The 12959-nt window shown below is 29.7% G+C and overlaps 2 protein-coding genes across 2 annotated transcripts; one reads left to right on the top strand and one right to left on the bottom strand.

Annotated features, from left to right (window-relative positions):
* Positions 1-1826: 1826 nt before the first annotated feature.
* LOC126552275 (uncharacterized) lies at positions 1827-3925 on the top strand. The gene is made up of 2 exons (XM_050206969.1): positions 1827-3199; positions 3358-3925. Exons 1-2 carry the CDS (start codon positions 1827-1829, stop codon positions 3923-3925), a joined length of 1941 nt encoding a protein of 646 aa, XP_050062926.1.
* Positions 3926-9551: 5626 nt separating this feature from the next.
* Positions 9552-12941, bottom strand: LOC126552274 (52 kDa repressor of the inhibitor of the protein kinase-like). The gene is made up of 11 exons (XM_050206968.1): positions 12852-12941; positions 12646-12744; positions 12332-12424; positions 12020-12271; positions 11808-11926; positions 11613-11728; positions 11149-11508; positions 10579-11078; positions 10331-10489; positions 10060-10255; positions 9552-9928 (listed from the first exon to the last, which is right to left on the bottom strand). Exons 1-11 carry the CDS (start codon positions 12939-12941, stop codon positions 9552-9554), a joined length of 2361 nt encoding a protein of 786 aa, XP_050062925.1.
* Positions 12942-12959: the final 18 nt, after the last annotated feature.

The following is a 12959-nucleotide window of genomic DNA, read 5'->3' as shown; positions in this document are numbered from 1 at the left end:
CTGAACTACTGAAGAAGAATAGCGAATACTAACACCAATATCCGTAAGTAATAATTGATAAAAATACATAGGCGTAGCCAGACTTTTTTTCAGGGTATATGCAAGAAGTCTATGTACCACAGTAAACCGTGGGGGCCCACACCTAAATATCTAATTATTCAATAATATTACAGACTTATCAACTCAAAATTAATCTTAACATACAAAATTAAACTCATATGTCCCCTTTTTTTAACTCGCTAGGTCTTACAATTAATTTTTTAATACAATCTTGGAAGTCAAATGATTAAAATTTCTGTTGAGTGTTGAGATTTACAATCATAATAAAATACTGTTAATAAATAATAATAATTATTTATAAAAAAAAAAAAAAAACAAGTTTCAATATATTTTTTATAATAATAATACATTATTAATTATTATTATATTAGAATCATTGTTTTAATATCTTATATTTTTATAGAGTCATTTGCCTAGTAAAATTTACCTTATTTTTGAAATCATCAACAACACTATTACACTAACAGCATCACATTTATTTTAAGTTCTTGTTCTATACTTATCAGCAAGGCTAGGATTTGTATGCAATAAAAATTTATAAAATATGCATTTTAATTTTTTAAATATACACACAAAAATATAATTACAAAAAATATATTTATTTATTGAAATACATAAGTAATTATCTGATTGTTATATAATACTTATAATTAAGATTACAAAATAAATTATTTATTTATTATTTTAATGCATTAATTATTATTTTAGCAATAAAATTTATAATTTTTACTCAATAGTAGAAATATGTGAATTATGCTACGACCACATATTTTTTTAAATTTTCGAATACTTAAAAATGATCGGCGAACGTACATAGCTTATTGTATCATAGGATTATTGTATATATAATTTATAAAAATTAAATTTATGTTTGACGAAAAAACCAAGTTATAGACTTTGACCAGTTTAGTTATTATCGGCTTAAATACAATAAATACGATCATACTAAATATGCAAAAACATGCAAAATAAAAGTAGTACTATTTTCATCACAAATTCACAATAATATAAATCGCGGACATTACTTACTTAAATTTCATTTAATTAACAAAAAAAAATGTTGTTGCACACAAATCTTAGCCCTGCTTATCAGCATTCTACAACCTGATTAGTAATTATTATGTCAAAATTGCATACAGTAACGTAAAACAATTATTTCAAAATTGCAATGATAACAAAATACACTGCTACCTACCAAAATGACACTTATTGTGTATTTAATCTTATGGTTTCTGGGTATGCAGTCACTACCCTGCGATCCATTGGCTACGCCTGTGTTAAAATATATACATATTAATTTTATTTTTTATTAAAATAATTAATTATTAGATTGCAATAAGTTTTTAAAGTAGTATAAGACTCAGTGGCGTGGTGTGCATATAAGTTGTTTACATCACTGATAACTTCACTCCACGCCACTATGTATAACAAGTATTAGACATAGAATAATACTATAATTAAGTAATACCATAAATTCAAATAATTAGGTATATGAATTCTTTAATTAATGAATTATAATTAGGGCCTGGGTGGTTGTGTGCGTGTTTTTATGTAATGAACTAAAAAATAATAAAAACTAATTATTTATATTTGTTTTTCTGAGAGTTATTTATTTTAAATCGTCATGTATAATATCACTTAATTCATTTATATTGATTTATTTAAAGCAAATTAATTAAATTGATATATTCTACTTACACTATTCTTTGTGTATTTTACTTTGATATTTTTATAATTTTAGAGTTGTTATATTTAAAACAATTAAAATGAAGCGTGTTTACTTATCTGGTGCTGCGAAAAGGAAGGCAAGTAATGAAAAAAAACTAAAAGAAGAAAAAGGAAAACGTAGTTTAAAGGATTTAGATTGGTTTACATCCAGTAAAACCTTGGTTCGAAATAATATAAATGAGCAATGTGATATTGATGACCCTAAGGTATTAGAAAATGAAAAAGCCATCCATGTAGAGGAGTCCAAAAAATCTCTAATTGACGATATAGTTGAAGATGTACAAATTAACGTGGATAAAACTGTAGAAAAAGTTGATAAACATGTTATTGAAAATATAACTCATCCAAAAGCCATTGTTGAAACCATTTCTAACACACAATTTGACACCAAGTTAATGTTTAAATTAAGTAACGATCCAGCAACTTGGAAAAAACTTAGTTTGTTAGATCGCGATTATTTAGCTGCAATTGGTCCACCTACTAAGCCATCAAAGTTTCCCCACGATGAACACGAAAATCGCTCTTTTCCTATTTCAATATTCCAAAAAACTTTACCGAATAAAGAAATAGTACAACGCGACTGGCTTGTATGGAGTACACTAAAAAAAGCTTTATTTTGCTTTCCATGTTGTCTTTTTTTAAGAGACGATGAATTTGAGCAGTCGGGTTTCTGTAGAAATGGTATTGGAAATAACTGGAGGAAACTTTATGACAAAATCGATCACCACGAAGGGAACAAAAAACACTTGGAAAAATATTTATTATGGAAAGTCTTGGTAGAAGCAATAAATGGTAGAAAAGGGATCGACAAAGACATGCAAGTTTCTATTAACACAGAAAAAGAAAAATGGAGAAAAATCCTTCGTATTTTGGTTAATATCACAATGTTTTTAGCAGAAAATAATTTGCCATTTAGAGGTAAACACTCGACTATTGATCATGATGACTGTGGGCTTTTTATTTCAACTGTTAAGTTAGTTAGTCAATACAGCGAAACAATGAAAAATCATTTAGATAATATTAAGGAATATCAAGATAGTCATAAAAAAATGTCTACTCACTATCTATCTCCAAGAATTCAAAATGAGTTTTTGGAAATTTGTGCTAAAAAAGTTCAACAAAAAATTATCGAAGAAATAAAAAAATGTCAGTATTATGCAATAATTGTAGACGGTACTCCAGACGTGTCACACAAGGAGCAATTGGTGTTTGTTATTAGATATGTTTTTGAAAACGGTGGAACTTGGGATATACAAGAACGATTTCTAACAATGGTTGATTATGAAAAAAAAACAGGAACTGATATTGCAAACAAAATTAAAGAAATTTTGGACGAATGTAATTTAGATTTAGCATTGTGTAGGGGTCAAGGGTATGATAATGCATCAAACATGTCTGGCAAATACAATGCGTAAAGAGTAAGATAATAGAAAAGTGTCCTCAAGCTTTGTTCTCACCGTGTAGTGCTCACTCTTTAAATCTATGTGGAGTACATGCAATGGAAACCAGCCCTGAAGTAAAAACATTTTTTGGAAACATTCAAAAGTTATTCAATTTTTTTTCTTGTAGCCCAAGTCGATGGAAGATACTTAAAGAAACTGCTCATCTTTCACTGCATTCAATATCAACCACTAGATGGAGTGCCAGAATTGATGCTGTTCGTCCATTATCTAAAAATTATTCAGGTATTCTAAGTTCACTTATTCGTGTTAAAAATGAAATTATTCTACCAGCTGACAATTATGCAGAAGCTATTGGTCTAATTGCATGGTTACATTCTTTTGAATTTATATTGTTAACAACTATCTGGTACAAGGTTCTTCAATGTATTGATGACCGCAATAAAGTTCTTCAGAGCAAAAATCTTTCAATGGATGAAAGTTCTATGCATTTTCAACAATTAGCTACAGAAATTCAACAGATAAAAGATTCTTGGAATGATTTATTACTGGAATCAAAATCAGTAGCTTCTACTTTGAATTTAACAACAGAATTTAAAATAACTTCAAGAGTTCGAAGAAAAAAACATTTTCATGATGATATTTTAGATGATGAACAGCCTTTCCGAGATATAGAAAATAAATTTAAAGTTGAAGTGTTCATAACCGCATTAGATAGAGTTTTTTTCAGATATTGAAAGCATTCAAGCAAGTATAGCAAAAATAACAAACATATTTTCTTCAATAATTAATCCACCGGGTATAGAAGAACCAAGTGATGAATATTTGAAAACTCAAGCTGAAATTATTTCAAGTGTGTATCCTAATGACGTGTGTGCTAATGTGTTAAAAGAGGAACTGCGAATTTATTACAAAATACGCAAAGTATCAACAATTATTACTGATGATAGTCAAACTGCATCGATTTCTATTTTGAATCAAATATATAAAAAAGGACTTCAAAATATACTGCCTCAAACATGTATTTGTCTTCGAATACTTTCTACCATTCCCACGTCAGTTTCAACAGGAGAAAGATCTTTCAGTAAACTGAAATAAATAAAAAATTATTTACGTTCAACCACAGAAGAGAATCGTCTTAATCATTTGATACTTCTCTCCATTGAACACAAGTTGGCAAAGACTATAGATTATGATGATGTAATAGACAGCTTTGCTGAAAAAAAAGCTAGGAAAAAAGTTTTCTAATGTAATTATTAATATTTTATTTAAAATACTGTTTGCCATAAATATTTATACCAAGATTACCAGAGATAAATTGTTTTTTTTTTTTTAGTATACTTGATAATATGTATAGTTGAAAAGTTAATTAAAATGTATCTATAACACTAAAAAATGTACCAGTACGTATATTTGATTGAAATAGGTTGTGGTTAAGATTTGAATAAATACATTTGCAGGAATTTTGTTGATGTGAATGAATATTTTTTTTTATCATATTTTATTATGATGGTCAAAGGGCCCCCACATTAATTTGTCCCTGACCCCGAAAACCCTAGGAACGGCCCTGTACGCAGCATTTGACAAAAATTATGATTATTATATTATTTCGAGCTAACTTTCATAAAAATAGTTGTTATAATAATACCGACATATACCGCTTTGAGAATCGCTATACTTTAAGAATTTTAAAATTTGTTTGATTATATAGATATATTTATTGATAGGAAAGATTATTTAATTAAAATACATCAAGTAGATACGTAAGTATTAAAATAATAAAAACTGATGAAGTACTACCACATTTCAGATCTACTTGTTCCGAATTCCGCATTACATGCATCTTCAATAGTTGATATATTTTTTACATCGTATATAATATCTAATTCGTCTAAAAATATATTTTTTTTACAATTTTCATTAATTTTATTCCTTATAATTAAATTATTTTTACTTATAATACAATTTAAATCGACATCTTTACATTTTAATTCTAATATCTTAAAAATTAAATTACACCAATAATTTGAGCTAACCGGATTTGATCGTTGAGTGATACTTTTTAGACTAATTTTTTTTTTCCAAAAATCATGTCCTCTGTCACATTTTATCTCATATACGCTTTCAAATAGCTCACGTAATAATACCTCGAAATCATATCCTGAAAATTTCGCAAGCTCGTCTATTAACCATATTAATTTAGTCTTATTAAATTTCCTACTTATAATTGAAAACCACTTTGAATTATTAACTAAATGATAATTTTTACAAAACCCTCCTTTTTCTTATTTTATCAATCATTGCATAAAAATGAAATCGAGCATTCCACACCACATGTAGCTACAAATCTTTCCTCATACGATTCTCCGAAAATAATGTTTAATACTTCATTGACTAAATAAAAAAAAAAATTACAATCTAATATAACATAAAATAATATAATATAAAATATTCTTACATGATTCAGTATCCATAATACACTTGGTCTTCGTTTTTTGAAAATGAATTGAAAAGATTTTATATTATGTCTGATATAGAAATAAATAAATATACTTATCAGGACTGATTATAATCAAAAATTAGATGTGCTTATGAGGAATGATGATCGCGTTGTGATTTTAATAAAAATTATTTTATGGGTTGACACGGTACTCAACGGCTGCCAGTACAAAGTACAGGCATCGCAGCGACCGGTCTGCACCTTTATCAAACGCTATCACGGACGACGACAAGACGGTTCTATCGACTCTCCCACCAACGCCCCAAAGGCTAGGCAGGACGGGAAGACAGGTCGTGCCGAACGAATACTGGCCGCCGGCGATCGGTCTCTTTCTTGCGTTAACCGTCGAACAGCGTACACCCAAAAGTTCGACCACTCACCTAACGGTACAGCCACATTATTGGCTTGCTTCTTGTTTTTTTTCTTTTTACTTTCTTTTGTTTTTACTTTGTGCTTTGTAATAAAACACACCCCCCACACATCCGTGTAGCAGAAACCGTGTGTTATTTCTTTCTGTGTGCATTGTGTCTCTCCTACACTTAACCGAGACCGGTGAACCGCGATCGCCAACAATCGCACTACCGTCGTCACCGCGTCAGGGTATAGATTGATGATATACAAGTGCAAACGATTCAGGTGAAATATTCGGCAAAGATGTTAAAGACGTATTTCAAGGTATCGATATTCTACGTATTTTATCTCACACAGTATATTCTTAAATGTAATACTTATAAATTAAACAGGTTGTTGGGATTTCTGAAATAGTATAAACTATCGTTTGATTAATAAGAAAAGTTTATTATTACTACATATTTATACATTATAGGTATATATTTTTTTATTTAAATTATATTTAGCTAAATTTCTTATTCTCTGTAGTATAAATCTAGCTGTGTCAAAATCAAAATCTAAATATGATAATATCGTTAACGCATTCAACGTCCAATCTACGCTCATATTCCCCCTTATTCGTTCGGAGTCTATAGCCACAATTCTTCGATGACCATACACTAGCTGCATGATTATATAATATTGCGTATGACGACGGATCCTACTTTGAGAGGTTAATAATTCATGAAATGTAATCTGTATCCATAATGATTTACCTTATATTAGAAATCGTGATATATTATTCGAAATATTTTTTTTTATTTTACTATGCTTGTATCTTCCGGAATCGAACGATCATAATGATATTCACGCAACAGCATCGTTAATACTCTGTATTCGATATTAATTTGCCGAGACATCGTTCTAACTCGGTAAGTCCATTCCCTTATCCCCTCACCAGATACACGCGCTTGTAGTAACACACAGTAGACCTCTCTCAAAGGGGTATTTATGCGGCGAGTAACATTGCAACGTGCTCTGATAGTTAAATGTAATATATAAATTACCATAGCCAACAATACTCTAAACCATGGGGACATAAAGGACATCCTTATAGTTATGTTAGGGTGAGCAACCAGGCAAGCAATGATTGGGTGTGGTTGGACTAGGACCGGATCTAATAAACAAAAGTAGAAAACAATCAAAAGTATCATCGCCCGTGTGCTTCTTATCCGCTGGGAGATAATAATATATAACTACTATCCGGTGACATATTATGGATACGTAATTGCCACCCGGTAGAGTATATTAGTTGCGGAATCACTCACCCGCTAGAATATTATAGTCATATAATTGACGCACGCTATCGGCCGGATGACGCAAAGCGTGGGCAGAAGCGGATGCAGGTGCAGAAGACCAACAGGAGTCTGAGGGTACCGCGGGAGTCCCTAGACGATATAAAAGGGTGTCCAGATTAGGCACAATTCAGACGTGATCCACCAGAGTTAGAACGAGCACCTTCACGTCACCCAGATCAATAGTTTTGTCATTTGGACATAGAATATTTTTCACAAGTTCAATTAATTGGACTTAGAATAATTTTTAAATAAAAACACTTAGAATAATTTCGAGAGTTTTCATTATTTCAAAACAACCTTTCCGATTCGACATCAATTCAACTGATTGTACGTGGCACGTTTCAACATTATTTTCATTTATCTCACTATGTATAAATTAAAAATATAAATATATATCAATATAATTTAAATATTATAACTTACCCATTGAGAAAAATGTTTTCGTTTGTTGTAGTAAATCCAGCAGGTGTCGGTAAACGGTCATCTTCGTGAACACGACACATATTCAATTTTCAAGTAAAATAATATAGTAAAACTAATCTCTTAATAACACTATACGACTGGTCAACGTTATATAACACGACTGGCTATAAATGTATGTGATTTGAAATATATAGTCTACCTAAAGATTTATATACAATGATTGCTCAGTGAAACCTTTGAAGAATAGATGCCTACATACCGAGAATTGTATGTTGGTCGGAGAAACATACGAAATTATTTTCAAATAATATTATTATTAAATAAAATTTAAGAAATAATATAATCTGTCGTATGGTTATAAAGAAAAATTTATTATTATTATTATTATTATATACATTTTATTTTTTTTTATTTTTTTTTACATTTGTTTTTTTGAACCTTCGTATGCATCCATATGCCGATTCATCTCTTCATTATTACCGTCTTCACCCCAATTATTCTCGTACGCATTCATAAATTCAATCAACTGTATGTCATACCCATCATCGGATTCATTTGGAGCGGGACTCATGTTTCGTTGCAAAGTATCAGGAATTAAATTATGTACCCGAGGTGGTCTTAGCAAAGGCGGGTTTAACATGCTGGGTGAGATAGTTGACTGTGTTTCACCTTCCGGGAACAAATCGTTTCTCACTCTAAGCATAACCAGTCTCGGCGTTGTATCCACGAACATGTCGGGTGAGGATGGTTCAGACTGAATCGGTGACAAAGATCGAAAAGGGTTTTGAGGTGACCGTGGTAATGATGGTGATGCGGGTGAATGAATTGGTGAAAACATACGATACCAAATACCCATCTGCGACTCTCGGTGAGTGGAGTACCCACTATCTTCGGATGGAGTCTAAATAATAAATAATAAATAATATTAACTTTATTTGTGTATTTTATTATTTTAAAATTATAAATTTACTACGGCCCCATATCCGTTTTCATCGTGTTCGTAATCGTCCATTCTTTGAGCGAAAAGGTCATCTTCGATTGGTATTCCCTCTAGAATCCTTCGATATTCATAGCCGTCAAAACTTGGTGTTGAATTATTAGACATAATAGATAAAGTATTCACGAACGATATAATAAATATAAAAAAATATTTTATGTAAACGTAATGTCAAATAAAATAATGTTTCGCTACAAACGTATCTGAATAAATCTAATAGTATACTGTGTGGGTAAAAATAATTTGTGATGCGTTTTATAACACGTCTGGTTTAAAACTTATGTGATTTTAAAAATATATCCCACCTAAATATTTATACACAATGGCTGCTCAGTAAAACCTTTGAAGAATAGATGATGACATACTGAGAATTGTATGATAGTCGGAGAAACATACGAAATTATTTTCAAATAATATTATTAAATGAAATTTACGGTGGTGGCTCGAATATATGTACAATAATATGGTGTGTGTGTGCAGTGGCGTAGTTATGATTTGGTTCTGGGGGGGGATATTTAATTAATTGGATAAACGTAAAGTGGGGGGCTTTGCCCCCCACACCCCTCTAACAGGTTATTTTTTTTAAACATAATTATATACACAGTTACATTAATACAAAAATTTAATTTCATAAATTCTATAATTTATAAAATAAAATCCAATTTTCGAGTTTTTGTGGACAGCCAACATAGTTAATCCATTCAATCGATCCTGTTTAATAACAAATAATGATTATATTGAAAATGTAATGACAATCATTTTATGACAATGAATAAAAAGTTAATGATTTTTAGTCTTACTTCAGTCGTGGTATTTCTTAAGTATGTTTTTATTCTTTTTAGGGATGAAAACATCCGCTCAGGTGTTGTAGTGGATACAGGCAATGTACATAAAATTTTGATTATTATAAATATATTAGGAAATATATTAGCATCACATTCAATAAGCGCTTGAATAGCTGATTTTGGTACATTATTAGATGATCTGCTTAGTTTGCGCCTCCACAACTTTAGCTCAACCAGTAGAATGTCTAAGTTTTCCACGTCTGGTTGGTAAAATTCAACTAATTTCATAAATGAAGTTTCTTCAACTTCGGTTAAAATTGTATTAGAAGAAAATAAACTCTCAAACCCTAAAAATTTAAAACAATTTTAAATACACTAATAAATAATATTTGTAATATTACTATATAATACTACGATATTATTTAAACATAAGTTAATCTTTTATATTAGACTACATAATATTGTATTATTATACTACCTTTGAAAATGTCTGAGTGTGCCAAAAATCTATTTTCCAATTTAGTTATGAAATAATCAACATATGGAATAAAAACAGTTATTTTATAGTAAGTTTCCGCATCCATCTTTTGATCAGACAATGGATTTGCTCGATTTGTTTGTCTTTTATTCAACCGTTTGATTGTCAACTCAATATCTATTTTAACAGCCATTGCCTATTTTTTTTAAATGTTTGTATAAATAAATAGTATATACTATATACTTAACATATATTTATGTAATTTTTTAACCTTTGCTTGTAGGAATATTTTATTGAACTCGTTATCACATTCGCTTCTCATAGATTTTAATTCTGAAACAATGTCTTTTGTCAAGTCAACTGCTTCCTTTAAATCAATCCTTTCTTTTTGTAATTGCTTACATAAAGGAAGACCAAATGAAAATAACAGCTAAATACATAAGAAATGGCATTTTTAATTACATAATTTTTACCTACAGATACTTTTTTTAATTTCAAGATTTATAAAAAAAAAAATACCTTAACAACATAGACTGACACTATAAACTCAGAATCTATTGCTTTCAGTAGTAAATTTGCATCTGTAGTAGAACCTGATGAATCATTCCATTCTGAAATAGTCTCTAATGATTCTAAGACAAACTCAAATAGCTCAACAAAATCATGAACCGCATCATATCTTTGTACCCATCTTGTGACACAAAGACGTTTAAGAGTTTTCACTTTAATATCAGTATCACTATTTTCAATACAAGACAGCAGAACATTGTTACGTTTGGGTGTATTGAAAAAAACGTACAACTTTTCTATAATTCCCAAACAATTCCTTATAGGTTTAATGTTACTAGCTGTTGAGACAGCCAAGTTTAAAGAATGAGCTGCACAATGTATGTACAATGCTTTAGGATACATTGCTCTAACGTGGGCTTGAACGCCTTGCATGTGGCCTGCCATATTACTAGCACCATCGTAACCTTGTCCATATAAATAGTTGCAGTCAACCCCACAACTCATCAATCCTATTATACCAAATTAAAATATCAAAATAAATTGTTTTAAAAAATGTAAGCCATATTTTTTTTCAATTACCATTCAATATTGAATCTGCTAAATTTTTGCCTGTCAAACTTTGAACAGGAATAAATTTTAAAAAATTATCATTCAAATTTTTATTTTTGTCAACATATCTAACACATAAGGCTAACTGTTCAACCACTGATATATCATTGGTTTCATCAGCCAACACAGTAAAACATTTTGAGTCATTGACTTGATTCACAATCTTTTTTAAAATTACATCACCACACACTGAAATTATTTCATTCTGTATTTGAGGACAAATGAATTTATTTCTGCCTTCTTTCTGTAAAATACTTTTTAAATAATCATCACCATCAGCGCGGTATTTTAAAATGGCTCTAAAATTGCCTTGATTTATATTATCACAATCTGTAACATAAATGACTTACAGTTAAGTGATACAAAAATATATCAAATATATTAAATACAAAAAGCTATGGTGAAATAAATAAATGTTTAAAACAAATACTAACCGTATATGCTCCCAGAATCATTATGTCCACGCAATGCTAGCTCTTGACGACCACACAATATTACACAATCAATAATTGGTACAAGGCGGTTCCTATTTGACTTAATTTGCTTTGTTCTATTAAAATTTTAAAAAAATATCATAAATATATATTGACAAATAATAAATAATTAACATGACTCATGTCATTGTATACCTTTCGGAATCCAGTCGATCAATTATTGACAATTCTTTATGAGAATATATATTTAAAAAATTTTCAGAATCCAAAATGGCAGACTGATGATAACTCCTTTGTGAATGTGTACGAAAAATCTGAAATAAAAATAAACAATAATAAATATATTGGGTGTACAATATACCACCATAGGCATATAAATAAAAAAGCATGCAATAAGTGCGTATTACAATTATCTCCTTAGCATTTTTCCACTCATTTAAGGCTTTAATTACAAGCTGTCCTAATGGCTGACTATTGGTTCCGCCAGTTTTAGCAAAAATAACGCAATATTTGCAGAAAGCTCCATCTTTAAGTTCAGAATATGACAGCCAATTATACTCTGTAAGCCACTTGTACTGAAACCTCAAGCCACGTTTTTTGTTTTTTTCACTTATAGGAAATTTATAGTTAGATGGAGGAACCCACACGTTAGTTAGAATCTAAAATAAATTTTTGTTTATGTAGTTATACAATTTTTGATTTAAAATTATTATTCTTACAAGATGTTTATCTTCATCAGAAATTGAATTTCTTTGTACCAATAAACCTACATCATTTTTGTGATATTGCTGTATGTTCAAGGGTTCTTCAATCTTTTACGAGTATATAAATACACATAAGGCAATAAGCATATTATAAAATGTTTAGTAAATTAATAACTCAACTCTAAAATATATGCTTACAACAAGCTCAAGCGCAATACATTATGTGGATATGTTGGTTATCAAATATAAAAATATAAAATCATAAATACATGCAAATATTTAGTAGGCACCAATAATTTTGATCAAAATGAGAGAAAGTAAGTACTTACATGAATTGGAACTTGAGATGGGAGACCACGACCATCACTATCCTCAATTGAAGTTAACTCAATGGATTCATTATTAGCTGAAGGCTCATTCGGTTTATTCTTGTTTTATATTTTTAATTAAATAGAACAAATTGATATAATTATAATTTATATAAATAATATTACAAAAGTTCATTTTTTAATGTAATTTGTAACACTGATCTTACCTCATCTTCATTTACTTTGTTGGCTTTTGGTTTTTTCACAAAAAAAGAAAGAATAGTATTCTTTCTTTTGTTAGTTTTATCCTCATTCATATTAAACGTGTAGCACCA

The sequence above is a fragment of the Aphis gossypii genome, chromosome X, assembly GCF_020184175.1.
Source record: "Aphis gossypii isolate Hap1 chromosome X, ASM2018417v2, whole genome shotgun sequence".
NCBI lineage: Eukaryota > Metazoa > Arthropoda > Insecta > Hemiptera > Aphididae > Aphis > Aphis gossypii.
This window is presented reverse-complemented; position numbering and strand designations above follow the sequence as displayed.